Source organism: Dasypus novemcinctus, chromosome 23, assembly GCF_030445035.2.
Source record: "Dasypus novemcinctus isolate mDasNov1 chromosome 23, mDasNov1.1.hap2, whole genome shotgun sequence".
NCBI classification, from domain to species: Eukaryota; Metazoa; Chordata; class Mammalia; order Cingulata; family Dasypodidae; genus Dasypus; species Dasypus novemcinctus.
Window position 1 is genome coordinate 33550264 of NC_080695.1, and position 23346 is coordinate 33573609.

General features: G+C 40.4%; 1 protein-coding gene across 5 annotated transcripts in view; it reads right to left on the reverse strand.

Moving 5' to 3' along the window:
• The window catches only part of LOC131275506 (uncharacterized), a 252552-nt gene that overhangs the window by 61059 nt on the left and 168147 nt on the right, over window positions 1-23346 (reverse strand). For 2 of the 5 annotated variants that reach the window (XM_071211233.1, XM_071211234.1), the window contains exon 7: window positions 194-298. In XM_071211233.1, coding sequence (XP_071067334.1) covers window positions 214-298 — 85 coding nt within the window. In that variant the 3' untranslated portion in view covers window positions 194-213. Of the gene's footprint in view, window positions 1-24; window positions 299-12629; window positions 12838-13979; window positions 14129-23346 lie in introns of those variants that run through there. The other 3 variants (XR_011647195.1, XM_071211232.1, XM_058286166.2) reach the window with 3 other exon arrangements.

A 23346-nucleotide genomic window follows, 5' to 3' on the forward strand; every position in this document is an offset into this window, starting at 1 on the left:
TAACAAATTATCCCAAATCTTAAGTGCTTTAAATAGTAAACATTTATTATCTCACAGTTCTTTGGGTCGAAAATTAAGAAGTTTAGCTGAATGGTTTAGTTAGGGATCTTTCATTAGGTTGTAGTTAAAAAGTTAGCTGCATTTAAACACTCCACTGAAGCTGGAAGATCTGCCTCTGACATGGCTCACTCACATCGCGGTTGGTATAAAGCCTCAGATCTTCACCACATAAACCTCTCCAGAGGGCCGTTTGTGTGCTCTCATGACATGGCAGCTGGATTCCACCTCAGCAAGAGATCTAAGAGAGAGCAGGGAGAAATCCGTGATGTTTTTCATGCATTAGTTTCAAAAGCTGCACACCTTCACTTCTCCCACACTCTCTTCAATCTAGCCCATACCCAAGGGTAGGGAAACTAGACTCTACCTTTTTAGGGGAAAATAGTCAAATAATTTGAATACATATTTTAAAACAACCACAAAACATACACACAGAAAGAGGCAGAAGTGAGTAAATAAGAGAGGTCTGCCTGGGTTTCCTGTCTGAAGTCCATTTCTGAGACTTAGGTGAATCCAATCACCCTTGAGTTCTGTAACACATCCATTTATTACTTAAAATAAATTTTCTCCTTAAGCGATCTTGACTTGGTTTTTTCTTCCTTTCCAACCAGCAGAATCTTAATCACTATATGAATTGCTCCAACTAAAAACTGCTTTATCTTTGTTCACTGATCCAGAGATCTAGGTACTTTTTTTTTACATTGGACATGCCAAAGCCCTTTGTATAACTCCCAGATGATCTTACCTACCAAAAGATTGCAATAGTTGTAGTTGCTTTTATCTTTCCTTCTAGACCTGACCCTGTCCTATTATGGAACTTTCTTAGTTCTATGAAAAGAGAGAGAATATATAGCAAGAAACAGATTGGAAAATCCTCCTGAGCACATTTGGTCTGGATAGTAAGCGTATGGGATTTCAGACAAGGACATCTCACTTTTGATGCCCTTGAAGTCAATGTCAAGAAAAGGTGATCTGCTACTGAAGGCAAAAAAGAATGTCTAATGAATAGCCTTAGTCATATGCTAGAAGTGTCCCTCTTCTCTTAGACTCAACTACTGTTCAACACCTCATAATTACATTACTAAGGAATGAGGGGTATCTCCAAAATCCAACCAGAAAAATAGGAAAAATGGCAGAATATAGCTGATATAAGAGCACACCATTCCCTAGTTACTTACCTGTCAAGAAAGTATGGGTTCTGTGGTGACTTTTTTTTTTCTTTATTTTTAACAGAGCTTTAGATTACATAAATGATACATCAAAAATATAGGGGATTTCCATATACCCCACTACCTACCTCTCCCACTTTCTCCCATTAACAACATCCTTCATTACAAAGAGGTATACCCCATGTGCACTCTTCCTCATATATCCCCCCCTCTGATGCCCCACACCAGTGATCCTACCCTGACCAGTTTCAACCCTTCTGCAATGGGATTGACTATCCATGGAACGGAGGACTGGAGAAAGGAACAGGTGAACTCCAGGCATGTGTAGGTCTGTGGTTGAAACCATACGGGTGGGAATATTTTTGTTGTTGTTGTTGTTTTGGCAAATATGGCAAGGGAGGAGCACTGATTCAGGGCACTAATGGTGGAGGAATATGTGGGAAAGGGTGCACCTGAGCATGCTTCTATGGAAAATGATTGTTTTTATCTTGACATAGTGTGTTATCTCAGTGAGTGGAGACCCACATAATAAACAAGAAAATATTAAACTCCCATCCAGGGGAGCCCTGCTACCTTCTCAAATAGAGGGGCAGGAACCTCAATACATAGGTATTACCTAATAAAAGAGATCAGTATGTCAAGTCCTCAATATTAATTCATATAACTATGAGCCTTATTCTTCAAAAATAGAAACTTAGTGGTTGCGATAGGTTCCAAGGGGAGAGGGAAGGAAGAATGGGTAGAATACAGGACATCTTTAGGACATTGGAATTGTTCTGCATCATCTTTCAATGACAGAAACAGGCCACTATACATTTTGTCAGAACATATAAAAGTATACAATGCAAAAGGTAAACCATAATGTAAACTACTGACCATGGTCAGTAGCAATGCTTCAATATTTGTTCATCAGTTATAACAAATGCACCATACTCATGTAGAATGTTACTGGTAGGAGATGATGAAGTGGTATCGTGATGGTTATGCTGTTGTGTCAACTCGGCTTGGTACTGGGAGTGGTTCTTGAGGAATAGAACCTTAAACATGGGTTGTCTGAAGTGGTTCTGGGAGATTTGCAATTGTCTTTCTACTCTAATTGGACTCAAGGGTACTGATGACTCCCTTTCCAATAATGAATAGGCTGCTAACAGTCCATGGCATGAGTTAGCAATCAAGATCCACAAAATAGCATCACTGGATTCCCCTACTTCCATGCTAGTAAGAATCAAGGATCGATCTGGGTGAGAGTGTTTTCAACACTTTAACAGGGGTCTGTGGAGTCAAACAGTATAATGATGTCAGATGGCTCCTCCTAGATACTCTGGATACTGTTACCAAAGAAAGAGATGAGTTAAAGGCTTTGATTTTGAAACTTAAACACCGAATGGATGACGCAAAAGTTTCTAATTGTGCTCTGAAAGAAAACCTTGTCTTCTGTAGCCACAGGCATGAAATATCTGAGAACCAAACTCAGATTCTCATTGTTCAAGTAGTGGAGTTACAAAGGAAACTAAAGTCTCAACCCTGAAGAGTTTCTGCAGTTAAAGTGAAGGCATTGATTGGAAAAGAGTGGAATCCAGAGAATTGGGAGGGTGTCATATGGGATGATGATGATATTGATAGAGACACTGGAACCCTGAATTCAGCTGAGGCTTTGCCAGATAGGCCTGCCATGGCCTGCCCTGTCCAGGCCATGCCTTGTCAACCTTGCATTATCCAGCCTCCAGCCTGCCCCAGGGAGTCTGAAACAACTTCCAGCCCTGAGGTGGGTACCAGCCAAACTGAAGACTGCCCTGCCCAACCTCTGGCCTACCCCGGGAGTTTGGACCTCCTCCCTGCCCTGAGGCACTTACCAGCCAAACTCCAGCATGCACTGCCAAGGCTCCATTCTGTCCTAAGCAAACTGCCTTTCAACCCCTGCCAGAAGAAATTAATCCAGTCTCACCAGAAGAAAATGCAAGGGAATGCCCTGAAGTCAGTAGTTTGCAAGGCATTTCTAATCCTTCTCCTTACCCACCCCCACCACCTCTCTTATCTTCAAGACCTATTACTAGACTAAAATCACAACAAGCCCCCAAAGGTGAAATACAAAGTGTGACCCATGAGGAAGTAAGGTATACTCAGAAAGAACTGCATGAGTTTTCTAACTTATATAGACAGAAATCAGGAGAATATGTGTGGGAATGGATAATAATGGTATGGGATAATGGTGGAAGGAATATAAAGTTGGATCCAGCTGAATTTATTGATATGGACCCACTAAGCAAAAATTCTGGATTCAATGCTGTAGCCTGAGGTGTTAGAAAGAGCTCTAAAAGTGTTTGGATGGCTGACTGAAACATGGGCCAAAAGATGACCTAGTATGTCTGAGGTTGAGATGCCGGATTTGCCCTGGTACACAGTAGAAGAGGGAATTCAAAGGCTTAGGAAGATTGGAATGCTAGAATGGATTTACCATTTGAGAGCTGCCCACCCATCCCAGGAATGTCCAGAGGACATACCTTTAACCAGGACTGTGAAAAATAAATTTGTAAGATTAACTCCATCTTCCCTGAAGAGCTCTGTGGTTGCTCTTCTCTGCAGTCCAGATATTACTGTAAGGAATGCTGTGATGGAATTAGAATCCTTAAACATTATGGGGATGATTGGATATCAGTCTGGTAAAAGTCAAGTATTGACAGGTAACCACTAAAGTCAAGGTGGGTATGGCTACTGCAAAGAAAGGCAGATTCAAAAAAGCACTCAAAATGGTCTTAGTTGTGTAGAGTTATGGCATTGGCTAATGCATCATGGGGTACCTAGAAGTAAAATAGAGGGGCAGTCTACTAAATTTCTTCAGGATCTGTATGAACAGAAGAGTTCTGGGTCAAGTGAATGAAAACTTAACTCAAATTACAGATGCAGAGAAACATGGTCCCTTAATCAATTCCCAGACTTGAGATGGTTTACAGACTCAGAGCCCCTTGAATGAGGTGAATCTTTTAAATTGCCAAAAATTTATACTCTTAATCTTCCTCCCACTTTTCCTCAAGGAGATCTATGGCTTTTAACCAAAGTAACTGTGCACTGGGGTATAGGAAATGATCAGACATTTTGGGGATTATTAGACACAGGCTCAGAAATGACATTAATTCCTGGAGATCCAAAACATCACTGTGGTCCACCAGTCAGAGTAGGGGCTTAGGGAGGTCAGGTGATTAATGGAGTTTTAGCTCAGGTCTGTCTCACAGTTGGTCCAGTGGGTCCCTGGACGCATTCTGTGGTTATTTCCCTAGTTCCAGAATGCATAATTGGAATAGACATACTCAGTAACTGGCAGAAGCCCCACATTGGATCGCTGACTTGTGGAGTAAGGGTTATTATGGTTGGAAAGGCCAAGTGGAAGCCACTAGAACTACCCCTACCTAGCAAAATAGTAAACCAATACTATTTCTGGAGGGATTGCAGAAATTAGTGCCACCATCAAGGATTTGAAGGATGCAAGGGTGGTGATTCCCACCACATCCCCATTCAATTCTCCTATTTGGCCTGTACAGAAAACAGATGGATCTTGGAGGATGATACTAGATCATCATAAACTTAACTCCAATTGCAGTTGCTGTTCCAGATGTGATGATGTCCTTGCTTGAACAAATCAACATGTCCTCTAGTACCTGGTATGCAGCTGTTGATTTGACAAATGCTTTTTTCTCAGTTGCTGTATTAGTCAGCCAAAGGGGTGCTGATGCAAAATACCAGAAATTGGTTGGTTTTTATAAAGGGTATTTATTTGGGATAGGAGCACAGGTACATATGAGATTAAAAGCATAATCCAATATTTCTTTTTGGAATTCATCAATTATATCAAACTGCTACATTCCACCCTCTGAATTCCAAAAAGTCATCACAATATTCAAAAAAGCCTTAAATCAGTTACAATGCAAGTACTAAATCATATCATAATCAATTTAAAGAAATACAGTTTGTTGGGGTAAAGCCCTGTCTGCTATAGACCTCTGAAACTTACAAAACAATTTATCTGTTTCCAATACACAAATAGACAGACAGGATAAACATTTTCATTACAATAAAGAGAAATTGGGAGGGAAACATGAGTCACAGTTTCTCTACAGTTCAGTAAAACCTGCAAGGCATCCTCCATTCAATTTCAGTCTGAGAGTCACTCTTTTTTTTTTTTTTTTTGCTTTTATTTTTTAATTAATTTTTTAATGTTACATTTAAAAAATGAGGTCCCCATATGCACCTCCCCTCACCCCACTCCTCCCATAACCACAACCTCCTCCATTATCTTTGGACAGTCATTGCACTTGGTGACTACATCTCTGAGCACTGCTGCACCACATGGTCAGTGGTCCACATTATAGTTTACACTCTCCCCCAGTCCACCCAGTGGGCCATAGCAGGACATACAAGGTCCAGAAACTGTCCCTGCAGTACCACCCATGACAACTCCAAGTCCTAAAAATGCCCCCACATCACATCTCTTCTTCCCATTCCCACCCTCAGCAGCTACCATGGCCACTTTCTCCATCTCAGTGCTACATTTACTTCCGTTACTAATCACATTAGTTCCAGAATAGAGTATCAGTAAGTCCACTCTAATCTATACTCTATTCCTCCATCCTGTGGACCCTGGGATGGTTGTGTCCACTCCACCTCTGTATCGAGAGGGTGCTTCAATTCCACTTGGATGATGGACGCAATTCTCCTGTTTGCAATTGTAGGCACTCTTGGCTCCCTGGTGTGGTGGTTGACCTTCTTCACCTCCATGTTAACTGAGTGGGGTAAGTCCAATAAACCAGAGGATAGGAGTTGCAAGTCTGTTGAGGCTCAGGGCCTGGCTATCATATGGTCAGTCCAGAGATTCAGGTCCCCTGGGTATACATTAAACCCCAGCACCAACTACAGTTCTGGTAAAAGTAACAGGAGAGGCTTGTGGACAAAGATCACATCTGAGTCCAGCTCCATCACACAGAAACACAAACTCCAAGGTAGGGCCAACTGACATGGCACTGAACTCCATCTGCCATGACCATAGAACCTGTAGGTTTCTGTAGCCCTCAGAAGAACCAATACCTTGGGTTGTATCTACTTTAGCTGTCTCTGGGATTCTGCTGAGGTGTGCATAAGGGCAACCCCTCTGATGACATCCCAGCTCTTTTTTTGAGACTCATAGCCATATTAACTCATTTGTCCTTTCCATTTCCCCCTTTTATTCAGGGTCAAAAAGCATTTTTAACTCCTGATATTACATGTAGGCTGATATATTCTGCTGGTCTGAGTTGACCCTTTTATTCAAGGTCATTCTCCAGCCACATCATCAGCTGGTACTTGGTAGTAATCCCTCGGTGCCAAGGAGGCTCATCCCTGGGAGTCATGTTCCATGCTGGGGGGAAGGCAATGCATTTACATGCTGAGTTTGGCTTCGAGACTGGCCACATTTGAGCAACATGGAGGCTCTCAGGAGGTAACTCTTAGGCATCCTGCAGCTCTAGCCCTAGTTCTTATTTCAGGCACACAGGCCCACAAGCTTAGTCATTAGCATCAAGGACTCATTGTTGGACCATCCGTCCTTATTGGTCTTAGCCATTGTACTTGGAGGATTGTTGCTCTTCCATTACGGAATGCAACAGAGCTCCCCCAGCCAGGAACTGAGCACTTCCCCAGTCATTGTCCCCAACTGTAACCACTATGAAAATATCCAAACATTTTTATGTACCCTGCACATATGCCCTGGAGAACTCCCTCCCAAGTGCCCCCCACCAATAACATCCCATACCAGTATTCCTCCCCCACCCCCATTGAAGCCCTCTGTGGTCCAAAGCCTCCCTGAAAATGAAGCCCAATATATTGCCAGGTTCCATTAATAGTAAAATGGAATATAGTAACGGGTTTAGAGGTTAGATATAGAATTTATAATAATTTAGAAAAATTAAAGTAAAAATAAATTGGGAGTCATTCTTAAGATGATGGTTTCTTCTCCTGGGGCAATATGGGGACCCATCCTTTCCATAGTCTTTCCCAAAGGTCATTTTCTTGGTTCCACCCTCATTCAAGCATTTGGGTGTCAACCAAAATCTAGACATCTCCCTCCAAGAGTGTTGGGGTGATTGGCATACCTTACCCAAACTTTGGGCTAGAGTCTTAACCCCCCTAGGACAGTGATGAGAAGACAACATTCCCCCTAACCTGGCATACAGGATCAACCCTCTCAGAGCAACAGGTTGACCACCTGGCCTTCCCTAACCTTTGGGGACAGGTCCACCCTGCTCAGACCTGTGGGGTGCTGACCTCAACTGCCCTAATCCTTGGGGAATGTGCTCCACCCTCTCTGCACCTGGGGTGGTGAAACTCCCCCAGAACATTGGATGGGAACATTCACTCTCTTCAACTGCTGGGGCAAACTCACTCACTCTGTACACATGAGTGAGGTTCTTCTCTTGGCCCAAGGTGAAGTCTTAATTCCAGATAATTCCAGATCTCAGCTACTATGGCTTTCCTCTTAACACTGTTTTTCCTTCAATCTCTCCTTTCCATGCCCTTTTTATTCCAGGCTGAGAGTGGTTTCATTCACATGGCTCTCTCAAAAACTCTGTTGGTTTAGCATGCAGGAAGCAGGGGTCCAAGCCATCAGACAATAAGACTTCCACAACTCTTTCTTAGATAACTGCATCTTCAATCTTGATTTATTTACCAGTTCCAAATTTAGTTAAGTCATCCAGTTGGGCACTTCCATCTGTAAGCCTGATTTCCAGAGGCTTGGAATTTTCAAAATCAGTTTCTGTTTTCTTTCTGTCCAACAATTAAGTTTTCAGCTTATCTAACTCATCTAGCATTTTGCTATAAGCTGCAAGCAGAAGCCAAGCCGCATTCTCCAGGTTTACTTTGGAAATTTTTTCAGCTAAGTGCCCAAGCTTGCCATTTTCCTATTCTGCCTTCCATACAACACCAGAAGTTAACCTTGCTAAATTCTCTGCAACTTTAAAACACGGATTGCCTTTCCTACAGTTTCCAATAGTAGTTTCATCATTTACTTCTAAGACATCATAAAAAGTCTCTTTAGCATCCATATTGCTATCAACAGTCTCTTCAAAGCTTTCTAGGTCTTTTCCATCAAGCATCTCACAATTCTTCCAAAAAATACCCCTTACCTATTTATAAAACCTTTCCAGCATTTTGGTAATTGCAAAAGCACTTCTCCACTCCACAGTACCAAATTTTGTATTAGTCAGCCAAAGAGGCACTGATGCAAAATACCAGAAATTGGTTGGTTTTTATAAAGGGTATTTATTTGGGGTAGGAGCTTACAGATTCCAGACCATAAAGCATAAGTTACTTCCCTCAGAAAAGTCTATTTGGAGCAAGATGGCTGCTGACATCTATGAGGCTTCAGGCTTCCTGGGTTCCTACATTCCTGGGGCTTGCTTTACTCTGGCTTCAAGATTCCTTCCTTTCTGGGTCTGGCTTCTCTTTCCTTTGCATGCTGACTTCCCAGGGCTCCAGTTTAAGTCTTCAGCATCAAACTCCAAAATCAAAACCTCCACATTAAAAGCCCTCAACTCTGTTCTTCACCATGTCTTTATCTGTGAGCCCCCACCACCATAACCCTAATCATAACTCAATCATGCCCAAGTACAGATTACAATCATAATCCATATTTCTTTTTGGAATTCATCATTATATCAAATTGCTACAGTGGCTATTAGTAAGGACCACCAGAAACAGTTTGCTTTCAGCTGGCACAGCCAGCAATATACCTTCACTGTCCTGCCTCAGGGGTATATCAATTCTCCAGCCCTATGTTGTAATATTGTCTGCAGGGATCTTGATCATCTCTCCCTCCCACAAGACATCACACTGGTCCATTATATTGATGATATCATGTTGATAGGACCTAGTGAGCAAGAAGTAGCAAAGACTCTAGACTTATTAGTAAGGCATTTGTGTGAGAGAGGATGGGAGATAAATTCAACTAAAATACAAGGTCCTTCCACCTCAGTGAAATTTCTACGTGTACAGTGGTGAGGAGCATGTCAAGATATTCCTTCTAAAGGAATATCTTGGATAAGCTGTTGCATCTGGCTCCTCCTATGACCAAAAAAGAGGCACAATGCTTAGTTGGTCTCTTTGGATTTTGGAGACAACACATTCCTCATTTGGGTGTGCTACTCAGGCCCATTTACTGGGTGACCAGAAAAGCTACTACATTCGATTGGGGACTGAAACAAGAAGAGGTTGTGCATCAGGTCCAGGCTACTGTGCAAGCTGCACTGCCACTTGGACTGTATGATCCAGCAGATCCAATGGTGCTGAAAGTTTCTGGGGCAAATAGAGAGGCTGTCTGGAACTTTCGGCAGGTCCCTATAGGAGAACCACAATGCAGAACCTTAGGATTTTGGAGCATCCCCTGCAGATAACTACTCCCCTTTTGAGAAACAGCTTTTGGCCTGCTACTGGGCCTTAGTAGAGACTGAGTGCTTAACCATGGGCCATCAAGTTACCATGAGACCCAAGTTGCCTATCACGAGCTGGGTATTGTCTGACCCACCAAACCATAAAGTTGGGTGTGCACAGCAGCACTTCATAATAAAGTGGAAGTGGTATATATGAGAAAAGGTTCAAGTGGGTCCTAAAGGCACAACTAAGTTACATGAGGAAGTAGCCCAAATGCCCATGATCACCACCCCTGCCATGTTACCTTCTCTTTCCCAGCCCACAGCTTTGGCCTCTTGGGGAGTCCCTTGCAATCAGTTGACTGAGGAAGAGAAAACTCAGGGATGGTTTACAAATGGTTCTGCACAATATGCAGGTACCATCCAAAAATGGACAGGTGCAGCACTGCAGACCCTTTCTTGGGCATTCCTGAAGGACAGTGTTGAGAGCAAATCCTCCCAGTGGACAGAACTTTGAGCAATGCACCTGGTTGTTCATTTTTCTTGGAAGTAGAAATGATCAGAGGTGCCTTTGTACACTGATTCATGGGCTGTTGTCAACAGTTTGGCTGGATAGTCAGGGACTTGGAAGGAACAGGATTGGAAAATTGGTGACAAGGAGATCTGAGGAAGAGGTATGTGGATTGACCTTTTGGAATAGGAAAAAACCATGAAAATTTTTGTGTCCCACGTGGATGCTCACCAGAAGATAACTTCAACAGAGGAAGATTTTAATGATCAAGTGGATAAGATGACCCACTCTGTGGCTAATGCTCAGCCTCTTTTTCCATCCACTCCTGTTTTTGCCCAGTGGGCTCATGAACAAAGTGGCCATGGAGGTAGGGAGAAAGGTTATGCATGGGCTCAGCAACATGGGCTTCCCCTTACTAAGGCTGACTTGGCTACAGCCACGGCTGAGTGCCAAATCTGCCAAAAGCAGAGACCCACACTCAGCTCCTGATATGGCCCCATTCCTCAAGGTGATCAGCCTACAACCTGGTGGAAGGTTGACTACACTGGACCACTTCCACCATAGAAGGAGCAGCAATTTGTTTTAACTGGAATAGACACATACTCTGGAAATGGGTTTGCATTTCCTGCACTCAATGCTTCTTCCAAAGCTACCATCCATGGACTTACCAAATGTCTTATCTACTGCTATGGCATTCCACACAGCATTGCTTCTGCTCAAGGAACACATTTCACAGTAAATGATGTGCAGGAATGAGCACATGCCCATGGAATTCACTGGTCTTACCATGTTCCCCATCACCCTGAAGCAGCTGGATTGATAGAACGGTAGAATGGCCTTTTGGAGACTCAATTACAGTGCCAACTAGGTGGCAATACTTTGCAGGATGGGGGCGATGTTCTCCAGGAGGCGGTGCATGCTTTAAATCAGCTTCCATTCTATGGTGCTGTTTCTTCCATAACAAGGATACACAGGACCAGGAATCAAGGGGTGGAAATGGGAGTGGCACCACTCACTATTACCCCTAGTGATCCACTAGGAAATTTTTTGCTTCCTCTCCCTGCACCCTCAAACTCTGCTGCTCTACAGGTTTTAGTCCCAAAAGGAGGAGTGCTGTCACCAGGAAACACAACTTCCACTGAACTGGAAGTTAAAACTGCCACCTGACCACTTTGGGCTCCTATTACCTCTGAATCAATAGTCAAAGAAGGGAATTACTGTACTGGCTGGGTGATTGATCCTGACTATCAAGGGGAAATAAGACTGCATCTACATAATGGGGGTAAAGAAGAGTTTTCCTGGAATACAGGAGATCCTCTAGGACATTTCCTAGTACTGCCATGTTCTATGATTAAAGTCAATGGAAAATTGGAACAACACAATCCAAGCAGGACTAACAATGGCCCAGAATCTTCAGGAATGAAAATTTGGGTCACCCCACCAGGCAAAAAACCACGACCAGCTAAAGTGTTTGCTGAGGATAATGGAAACATGGAATGGGTAGTGGAAGTAGGTAGTGATAAATATGAACTTCGACCACATGACCAGTTACAGAAACGAGGACTATAAAGGTCATGAATCTTTCTTCCTTGTTTCATTTTGATGATAGTATATGTACACAAAACGAATTTCTTTGTCTTCTTCCCCCAATTTTCCCCTTATCCATTTCATGTCATAACATTTGAGAATGTCAAGTTTGAGAGTGAATATTACCCAAGACCTTGCACCCTATTCTGTATGGAATTAATGTGTTTCTGCTTGTACACGAGAGAGTTGAACATTGTTAGGCAGAAATGTATATATATATATGCATGTCTGTTATTGTTTTTACTTAGATACTAAGTATGGTTTAAGGTAATGTGTATGTTTGCTGAGTTGACAAGGGGTGGACTGTGAGAGTTAAGCTATTGTGTCAACTGAACTAGGTAACTGTGCCCAGTTGTCTGGTCAAGCAAGCAGTGGGCTAACTGGAATGCAAGGGCTTTTATGGGCTTTAGTCACCATTGACTTTACTGCAGTGGTGAATCATAGATAGCTGGTTATAATTACATCAGTCAAGGAGATTGCCACCAGCAATGAGTGACCTTTAACCCAATCAGTTGAATCCCTTAAAAGGGGAAGTGATTCCAGCATTGAGAGAGAATTTCCCAGCTCATCTTTGGACAACCATCATCTCCCAGGAACTCATCAAGAATCTTCATTGGACTTTCATCGGAGCTCCTGGTTGCAGCCTGCCCGCAGAACCTGGGCTTGTGCATCCCCACAGCTATGTGAGAGACTCTGATAAATCTCTTACTATCAACAGATATCCCTTGTTGATTCTATAGAGAATCCTGACTAATACAGGTATATAGGAATCCCCTGTATTTTCTGTAACCTAAAGCTTTTTGGAAAATAAAGTGAAAAAAAAAATAAGACACTGGAGGAACGTACAGAAGAAATTGTCAATATACATAAAAGATAATAGGTCTTATGGTGATGAAAAGCACGGTGCAAATATATATATATATATATCTTTATTTTGTTGTTGTTGTTGGCTTTGTGGTAACTACTGAAGGAAATTAGAGATTAAGGTTTGTTTTGTACTGTCCATGGCAAAGAAATATTTCTGGTGGATGCAGGGATTTTGATGACTGGAAAGGTATAGTTTAATTTGGAACAGGAACAACATCTCCATACTCTTCCAAAGTCATTGAGAAGTATTTCTCTAGAGGGAAGGAGAAGGAAGCAACATTTGTAGATATCCTGTGGTGTGACTAGCACTATGCATCATAATTGTATAACACCTGTAAACCTATAGAGTAGTGGACACTGTAGATCCCCTCAAGATTCCCTCTTCAAAGTCATTGCACCCAAAAATCTGGGACTATAGAATGCTGGTGGCTCATAGCTCTATCTCTCACTGAGAATAGCCCTCAGCTATAGGGAATTGCATTGCCCAAGGTTACACATTCTCCCAGTAGGCAGCCTGTGACCAATGATTGACTGATGAAAAGATTCAAAGGTTTAACCTCTCTACCTCAATTTGAGAGAACTTTGAAGATCCATTCCACTCCAGATCTCCCTATAAGATTAGCGGAGACTTCAGCTGAATTCAAATTGCAGGTCAATTTATCTCTCCGACCAATTCCAAAATTCTCATTTACTTATAGGTATATCTCCCAATAAACCTTCTACTTGCAATTCTGCATCTCAGAATTTGTTTCCAAGGATCCTATCTGAGAAAGTACTATTATATCCATTATCCAGATGACAAAAATGAGCTTCAGAGAGTTTTAGCATCTTGCTTGTGATCACATAGCTGATGGCAGAGCTCTGATTTTAACCTGGGACTGTCTCAGTACAAAGTCATGTTGTTCCCAGACTAAATCTCCACCAAGCATATGTTGAATTATCTTTATTCATTTTCCAACTATTTTAATGCCTGGAAGAGTATCCCAAAGATTAGACCATAGAATGCTTGTCATTGCAATGGTTTGCTTGCTCTCATTGTAAGAATCAGTATGTATTTGGTTCGTAAATGTTTCTCAGTGGGTCTAGACAATGTGAGTCTATCTCTAAAGGGATTGATTCCATTCTGGGGAATGGTTAAATTAATTTGTGTCACTTTATGAAGTCTTGACTGAGAATCTGTCCACCATCACTGTAGCTACACCAGTCTTCTATACTTTATTGCTCAGTATGATAGATGATAGATAGATAGATAGATAGATAGATAGATAGATAGATAGATAGATGATAATAGATAAAGAAAAAAAGTAGATATATTTAATGCCAAACTATAACTGTGTCCTCATTGCAGTAACTTATTTCTGGGTGTCTCATATAAAGTAAGGCAAAGAATCATACCTAAAGGAAGAAGAAAGCATATGGAGAAGAATATCCAGCTCCAAATTCTGTGAGCTCAGCCCATCCAGGCTGTGGGCCATGAGGATCAGGACTAGTGGTATCTGGGGAGCCACAGACAATTGAGAGTTGCATCTGTAGGCTCTGAATTTCTAATGAAGCAACCAGCAGAGTGATTTATTAGACTTATCTCATGGATCTATACCAGACAAATCTCACCTTCACATTAGGATCAACAATCCCAGAACTTGCATTAAAATTAGAAACATATATATACTTTTTTAGGGCTGCCTTTGTGTTTCTCATATAGTCTGTGACTTAGAAAAACAGTATGTTTTCTATAGAGAAGATGGAAAAAGATTTCCTGATTAGTCTTATCTCCACTTTAAAGTCTATTTATTCTTTTGGTTTATGTTTCTTTTTGTTTTTTAAATTATCAAACAGTAATACAGATGATAAAATTTCAAATAATACAGAAGAATATGAACTAAGTATAAGTTCCTTTTCAATCTTCTCCCAAAGTCATGCTTCCGAGATGTTACCACTAGTAACAGTTTGGAGCATGTTCTTCCAAACTTTTCTCTATGCTTTCTCAATTGTACATACATATCGTTCTAGTTTCCTTGCTGCTAAAACAAATACCATGCAGTGGGTTGACATAAACAACAGAAATTTATTGACTCACAATAGAGTGCAAAATGAAGGCATCATCAATTTGACAGTTTCTCTCAAAAGATGGTAGCATTCTGGAGCTGGCTGCTGGTGATAATTGGTCCTTCGCATTTGTGTCACATGATAATGGACATGGCAGCCTTTCACATGTCAATGCACATGGCAGCCTTTCCAGACTACTTTTTCTGCTCCACTGACTTATAACTTCTGGCTATTCCCTGTTACTTTCTCTTCTCTTCAGCCTTCCCTATAAGGTCTTCAGTCACAGGATTAGACCCATTCTGATTCAGGTGGGTCAATCCTTAACTGAAGCAACCTCATCAAAAAGTCCTATCTTCAATGGGTTTATACCCACATGAGTGGCTTAAGTTTAAGAACGTTTTTCTGAGGTATGCAGCTCCAAGCCACCACGTATATATACACACAAACTTGGACATGTACACCGACACACACACACACACACACAAACACAGAAAACATATATACATAGCTATAATAAACATGATCATACTATAAAACTTTTTCTGTTATTCAAAATAATACACTGGATTTCTCATCTAATTAATGCAACCCAATACCACATACTTATTAACAACAATAATAAAAATGGTGTTGAATGTTTACTATGAGCGTCATTCAAGTGCTTTCCATCTATTAACTCATTAAGTGTTCAATTTGCAGATAAGGAAATAGAGGCCCCTGGAGATCTTATAAAACTTGTCAAGGTTGCACAGTCAGTGAATTACAGAGCTGGGATTTGAAACCAGGTGATTTGACTCTGGAACCCTGCTCTTAGCATCATAGACTGGGGAACAGCTCTCTAAACTACCAATCAGGAAATTATGGAGGAAAAATGCCCTGAGTGCTCCTAAGGAAAAAGAGTTCCCTTATGTCCATTTGTGGTCACACTGTCCTTCCACTCCTTACCCCCTGGCACCACTAATCTGGTCTCCAACAATATAGTTCTAAATGTCATATAAAGGGAGTCATAATCATATGTAACCTTTTGAGACTAACATCTTTCACTCAACATAGTGCCTTTGAGATTCATGCAAGTTGTTGTGTATCTTAATAGGGCACTTCTTTTATTGCTAAGTAATATTCCATTGCTTGGATATACCACCATTTGTTAATATGTATTCTTTTTAATGATTTTAATATATTCCATAGTTAGTATAGAATAATTTATCCAACTTGTTTTATGTTGAGCAACATTCAGACTGGTGTCCAGGTTTTTCCCTAAATAAATAAGGTAGTAATAAATATCCTTAAACATATATCCTAATGTAGAGGTGCTTTTATTTAAATAAGATGATCCTCAAATATAGGGTTGCTAGGTAAAAAATGTGTGTAGTTTATTATTAACAGACATTCCAGTTATACTTGCCACATTTCATATTCCTACAAGCAATATATGAAAGTATTTTTCCTTACATTTCTGTGAGTTTGTAATATTTTCTCTTTTTCATTTTATTCCACCTTAATGGGTAAAACTTATATCTTGTTTTTGCATTTCCCTGAGCAATTTTTTGGATACTCATTGGCCATTAAGATACCCTTTTACTGTGAGGGGCCTACTCACAGCCTTTGTCCATTTTTTATTAATTGGTCTGGTTCTTCTCATTTTAGGCCTTTGCATATTAGGAATATGAATAATTCATCATATATGCTGCAAAAAAAATCCCCAGTTTTGTTAGCTTGAATAATGTACCCCTCAAAGATATGTTCAAATCCTAAGCCCCTGTCCTGCGGGTGTGAACTTACTTGTAAATAGGATCTTCAAAGATCCTAAGATGAGACCAAACTGAATCAGGATGAGCCTTAAACTAGTATGACTGAAATCTGTACAAGCAATGAAATTTGGACACAGAAGTACAGGCCAGGAGGAGACATAAAAAGACAACTCACCATGTGACTGAGGCAGAGTGATTGCCCACAAGCCACCACAAGAACACTACAGACTTTGGAGAAGGCATGACCCATTGATATCTTGATTTTGGATATCTTGATTTAGATAGTCACATGTATATATATTTCCTTTTGTGAATTCTGGGTTTGTAATCTTGTTTGGTTCACCTACTTACCCAAGGTGAAAATAGTTTTCTAATATTTATTTTCTGTAATATTTCATATATTCTAAGAGTATGGTATTATTAATTCAATCTCTATTTTTCAAGTAAGGAAGTTGGGGTCCAGAAAGATTTTACCATCCAAGGACACACTCCAAAGAAGGTGCAAAGAAATGAATTGAAGCCAGCTAGTCCCACAGAAAGCCCTCAGGCTTAACTACTATGCTATACCCCATCTTCAACTGTTCCATGTCAGATGCCAAACTGTTCTTCTGGGATGTTGTCCTTAATCTTGTACACAGAATGAGCAAAAATAGAGCTTCACAAATGAATAACAAAACAAAAGGAGTTGTGAATAAGGGCACCTACATCCCTGATGCCTCTTCAATAGCTCTAGCAGATAACAGCTGGGATAGTAACTGTGCAAAATCAGAGGGGAGAAAGAGTTACTTGCACTGAGGCTTTGGGGAAGCAAAGTACACGGCAGAAACATAAATAGACCTGGTAGAATGGCAATTTTGCCTCTTACTAGCTGTATGACCTAAGTCAGGTTACTAAACCTCTCTGAGCTCTAGCACACTCACATGTAAAGTGGCAATAATCACAACTGTTGATAAGAGATGTTTTTAGGATCTTCAAGAATGTCTGTCACTAAGCCTTGCACATAGTGGGTGGTTATAAAATAGGCCTTCCCTTCCCTCTAATGCAAATACTGAGCTGGGCCCAATAGAGGGCTGCTGATTTTGCAAACCATGCTTTTTACAAGGTTAAGGAAACACAGTTCAGAATCCAAAAAAGCACAGGGTCCTGTAGTCTCAGTCTCTATACTGAACAGCACTTTAAGCATAATAATTAATCCTGACATAATACTTGCCATGTGCCAGGTGCTATGTCTAGTCATTCAACATTCACAATAAGCTCATAATATAAGTACTATTATTCACATTTTACATTTATGAATCTGAGTCATAGAGAGATTAAGTAATTTTCTCAGATCATATAGTCAGTAAATGTCAGAGCTTGGACAGTTTGGATGGCAAACCCAGGTAGTTTGGCCCCAGCAGCCACACTATTACTCACCAAATCATGCTATGCTATGCTATGCTATGCTATACTATACTATGCCATACCACACCATACCACACATTATAGACATCATATATACAAAAGCAATACTAGAAACTTGCGATCAACCTAGAGTGATAAGTAGGGGGAATAGGGGAAAATATGAGCAATGGATGAGGACTAGGTCTTGAGATCTTCACCAAAAATTATTCCACACCGTAATTTCCTGCTGAGCATCTGAAGCTTGCTATTTTCATTTCCAACCAAATTCAAGGCCTCTTCTTCCAACAGCCTCCAATGGAGTGGACTCAGCAACTCTATCAGGGTGTTTTGTTTATAAGCCTCATCTAGGTAATGTAATAAAATTCAGGAGAATCTCAGAGAATTGAGAGAAAGGCCAAACAACAAGAAGTATGTTTAATGGAGCCATTCTGGGAAACTGGGAGCAATAGTGAGCAGTCTCTTCTGGACCCTCCAGGGTGATGAACAGATTGCAAATATCTCCCATCCCCTATGTTACTCTTTTCAAAATTCCAAAAGAGGGCATCTGAAATTAGACCAGTCAACCTGGGGTTTGTGCCACCCTTCAGTCTGAGAAGGAAGTGGTACTAAGAAGATAGTTTTTCTAATTAATATTTTAAATTTCAGTAACATATATACAGTTCAAAATTTCCCATTTTATCTACTTCTTAGTGTACAATTTAGTGATATTAATTATATTCACAATATTGTGCTACAATCACCAACATCCATTACCCCAACATTTCATCACTTCAAACAGAAACTATGCACCCATTGAGCAATAACTCCTTCTTCTCTTGGTTCCTGGTAACCTATAATCTACTATCTGTTTCTATGAATTTGCTTATTCTATTTCATATAAGTGAGATCACATAATATCTTTCTTTTTGTGTCTTGCTTATTTGATGTCACATATCCCATTGACTCACCTGTTTGTAACTTTGATAGACAACTGTCAGCACACTAAGTTTTTCATATCAAGATCCTGAATCTCTCTTCTGCTTTCTAACAACAGGGATGGAAATTAAAAGATAAATGCCCCAGCCTCCCTAGGTTCCAGTGGGATGATTCTGAAGCATGCAATTTTTCAGTGTCCTCAAACTGGATTAGTATTCAGTCGTATATAGTGGTAATCCACTCATTAACACACTCTATATTGGTTTGTCTCCTTTTCTATTCTCACTTTTTTCACTTTCTCATTTGTACTTTCTGAGATTAACTTCCAGATAAACTACCTGTACTAAAATCCTTTACCCAGACTCTGCTTTGGTGGAAATCCAAATTAAGATAAGCATTATATTTGACCACCCAGCTAATACAGTATCCAGTGGAGGAAAGGTACTTTTCCCAAATAAAAATCAAGGTGTTTTTACCAAAAGTAAATAAGGATATTATGCAGAAAAACAAAGACTTCCACTTCATCCAGGTAGTTCCTAGCTTTCTCTACACAGACATGCCACTTAAGAATCATCACCCAATGCATTGCCCACCCCAAAAAGTCAATATGAACCAATCCCTCTTTTAAATCCTCAAGGCCTTAACCAAGACACTCATACAAAGGAAAATCTGATACAGATGCTTTAATGCATGATGGTAGAGCCCTGGAGAGACTGTAAATCAGGTAGCCTTACTGTTGTCACCCACGATAAATGGGGACATATTTGTCCATCTCATCTTCCAAGATGGATAGATTAAAATTTGTCCCTCATCACCACGCAGACCCTCAGATCAATCTGCAGTATGTCCTAGATACCTAGGAGAATGTCTTGCCTTATAGTCCTCGCTGACAGCCACTCAAAGCACAGAATATACATAAGAATTCATGCCAATAAGAAAAGGGCCATAAAATCAGGACCCAAGGGATCAAACTCTGAAATCTTTAGGAATTCAGCAGAAGTCTGCCTTGCCTGGATGAATATCCAATAATGGAAGCTGAAGCTGCTAGGAAGACTCCTGAAGAAGCAAGGGGTTAGAAAACAGAGCCTCAAACATATTCTGAAAAGTAATTACAGAGTGCCTATTCGTTACCTGGACCAGTGGTGGCCCTTAGGCTGCAGAAATGTCAATGTCCCTGGCCCTAAAGAGCTCACAAACAGATCTATAAACAAACAATTATGGTTAGGTCATATGCAATATTCATTTATTCAATAAATATTTTAGTATTATTTATGTGCCACACATTAAGAACTCAACATTAGTAAGACCAGTCAAAATCCTTGCCCTCATATGGCTTCTATTCTAGTCTATAGATAATAAAATAAGTAAAAAAAGAAGACGATGAAGAATGCTATGGAAGCTGATGCATTAGAGAATGCCTGGGGGGCGGGGGGTGTATTTTAGAATGTGTGGATAGGGAAGGAATCTTTATAAAGGTGACATTTGAGCTAAGGCCTGTATGTCAGTTAGAGTTTGCTACATAATAAACTACCCTAAAATTCAATGGCATACAACAACGTGCAATAATTTCTTGCTCACACATCTGAGTGTCAGTTGGGTTCTGGCTCTCTATGATAGGCTAATTGGGACTTGGCTCTGGGCCTTGGATTGAGTTCAGGTGTGCTACACTTGTCTCCTTTTCTGTGGTTAGCTGGACTCCCAGGACATGTTTATCCTATAGTAATGGCAAAAATGAAAGAGGGCCAGCCCAACTACACAAGGACTTTTCAAGACTCTGCTTTTATCCACTAACATTCCAATGGCTAAAGTCACAAAATCAAGGGACAGGACACTATCCTCCATTCACCATGAGGCTATAAGTAACTGATGCATAATACTACTACAAAGGGAAAGAGCCTAAACAATGAGAAAGAGGTTGCTTTATGAAGAGCAAAGGAAAGAACATTCCAGACACAGGTAACAGTAAGAAGGAAGAGCTATAATAAGAGGCTAGAGAAACACAGAAGATGGGCACCCAAACCAGGGTCTAAGAGGGCTTTCATATCACATGAAAAGTTCTCCTACGACCCCTACCTCAGACAGAATGAAGCTGTGCTTGCAGATGCCTGACTGCTCAACAAAGGTACCCAAGGGCTAACATCCCTTCTGCTTCTTTTTCTTATTTCATCACACCTAGGATGAAATTGGTGATCATCAAAGGAACAGTGACAAGCAAGTATGGAAGCAGAAATCCAGTCACAGGGAATTAAGGTAGTGAAGATGTGGTACCTAAAACTGTAGGGACTTATTCTGGAATTAACTAGAGATAAGGAATGGGGAAGAGAAGATAAAAGAATATTCTAAGCTCATTTCCACCTCAGGGCATTTATACCTGCTTTTCTTTCTACTAGGAATGTTTTTCCACCTGATCATTAAAGACCTGGCTTTAACTTACTGCTATCTCAAATTAAATGTCCTCTTCTCAGACTTTCCCTGATGTGGCCGCCCACATCTAATGGAGCCCTGCTCCATATCACCCCACATAACTCTCTAACACATACCATGACTTTCATTGCATTTATTAGTATATAATTTTTTAAAAAATTTTTTTACTTGCTTATTATCTGCCTTCCTTCATGGAATGGGTTCAAGGACTTTTGTTCGATTTTGTTCATTGTATCCCCATTTTAGTCAATAGTGCCTGGAACATGGTAGGGACCCAAAATAATTGTTGACTGCATGATGGATGAATGAATCATTAATAAAATTAGAGACACTGAAGAAGGGGCAAAAATGACAATGAAGAAAGGGAAGAATGTAGAAAGGAGAAACTAGAGAGTAATGAGAAAAGATAAAAAATAGAGGAAAACACTAAGAGGGGTTAAGAAAGGAGATAAGAGTAAATGAACTTCAGTACGGGAACAAAAAGGTCTGTGGATGCTGCCCAGATACTTGGAGTCTAAACAGAGTGATCAAGGGGAACAGTGCTTTAACAAGGGTCTTATGTCTCATTTACATCTCTTTATTCATCAAAATCTGTCATAGAGATATTGGGTTGAAAGGTGCTATACATTTTACATTCTTCCTCTATGCTGGAAACTATTAAAATAACTGCTCAGAATTAGCCATGTGGTAACAGAGAGGTCAAAAGACAATCGGTTCTTGTAAATAAATAATAATAAATTACCATATTTGAATATACTCAGGAATCCCACTGTGGCCTGGAATGTCATGTTGGATTAGAGCTTCTTGGCTGACAGTTTAGGAAGTAAGGGCTCTGAAGGTCCCCATTGTTTGCCTAAACACTGTGTTCCACTTTAATTCTGATAAATTATGTGCCACCATCCCCTCAAATACTGCCTCATCTCCATTGATCCTTTTTTCCCTCCTCTTCTGACTCCTACTAGAATTCTAATTCTTAATTGTTCTCTTTTTATTTATAACAATTTATCCTTCCCAAATGTTTTCTGGGAGAGTTCATTAACTGAATCCTTCAGTTCACTAATTTGTTCCTTAGCTGTATTCATTCATTTTGCTGCCTAACATATCCATTCACAATACTTTTATTTTAATTTAACTAATGTATGTTTCATGCCCCAAATTTCCAAACGGTTCTTCAAAACTTCTTGTTTCTATTTTACATTTCTAAGATCTTTGTTTCTCTCAGGACATTTGTTTTCTTTATTTTATTTTTTTTAAATCTGTCTAATCCATTACGTCTGCATCTTATGATATAAATAATGAAGTTTGATGTCTTATTTTCCCCTATGAACTCATATTCCTTAGGAATGATCCAATAGTGATGAGTTAGGCTATTCTGTCAACTTGGCTAGGTAATTGTGCCCAGTTGTTTGGTCAAGCAAGCACTGGGCTAACTGGAATGCAAGGGCTTTTATGGATTTAGTCACCATTGACTTTACTGCAGTGTTGAATCATAGATAGCTGGTTATAATTACATCAGTTAAGGAGATTACCATCAGCAGTGAGTGATGCTTAACCCAATCAATTGCTTGAATCCTTAAAAGGGGAAGTGATTCCAGCAATGAAAGAGAATTTCCCAGCTCATCGTTGGACAGACAGCATCTCCCAGAACTTGTCAAGAATCTTCACTGGACTTTCACTGGAGCTCCTGGTTGCCACCTGCCTGTGGAACCTGGACTTGTGCATCCCCACAGCTGCATGAGAGGCTCTGAAAAATCTCTTACTATCAATGGATATTCCTTGTTGATTCTGTTTCCCTAGAGAACACTGACTAATAAAATGGGGAAGGAGATAAGGTTGGAGCAAAATTCCAGACCCTAATTGGTGCTACTTCTGTTAAGTCAAGTTGGGGGAGGAGCTTTAGAGTGGAAAGCCTGATGTAACAATGTGGATATAATCACTTCCTTTTTTGTCCCTCACCCACTCTTTTCTTTTGGGAAAGAACCAGTTCCTAGATTGCAGACAAAGCTCTTTTCCATGTGCTACCAACCTCCACTAGGATTGTCCAGGGGTCAGACAACTTATCTTCAGACCTCATCAGCTCACTATCTGACAAGAGCTACAATTCTCCTTTGCTATTACTCCCACTGCCTCAGGCTAGCACAGGCCCTTTAATAGCAAAGCGGGTGGGGCAAGAATCCACCTGAAAAAAGTAGAGTCAAGAAACATTTCCAACCCTAAAGTTC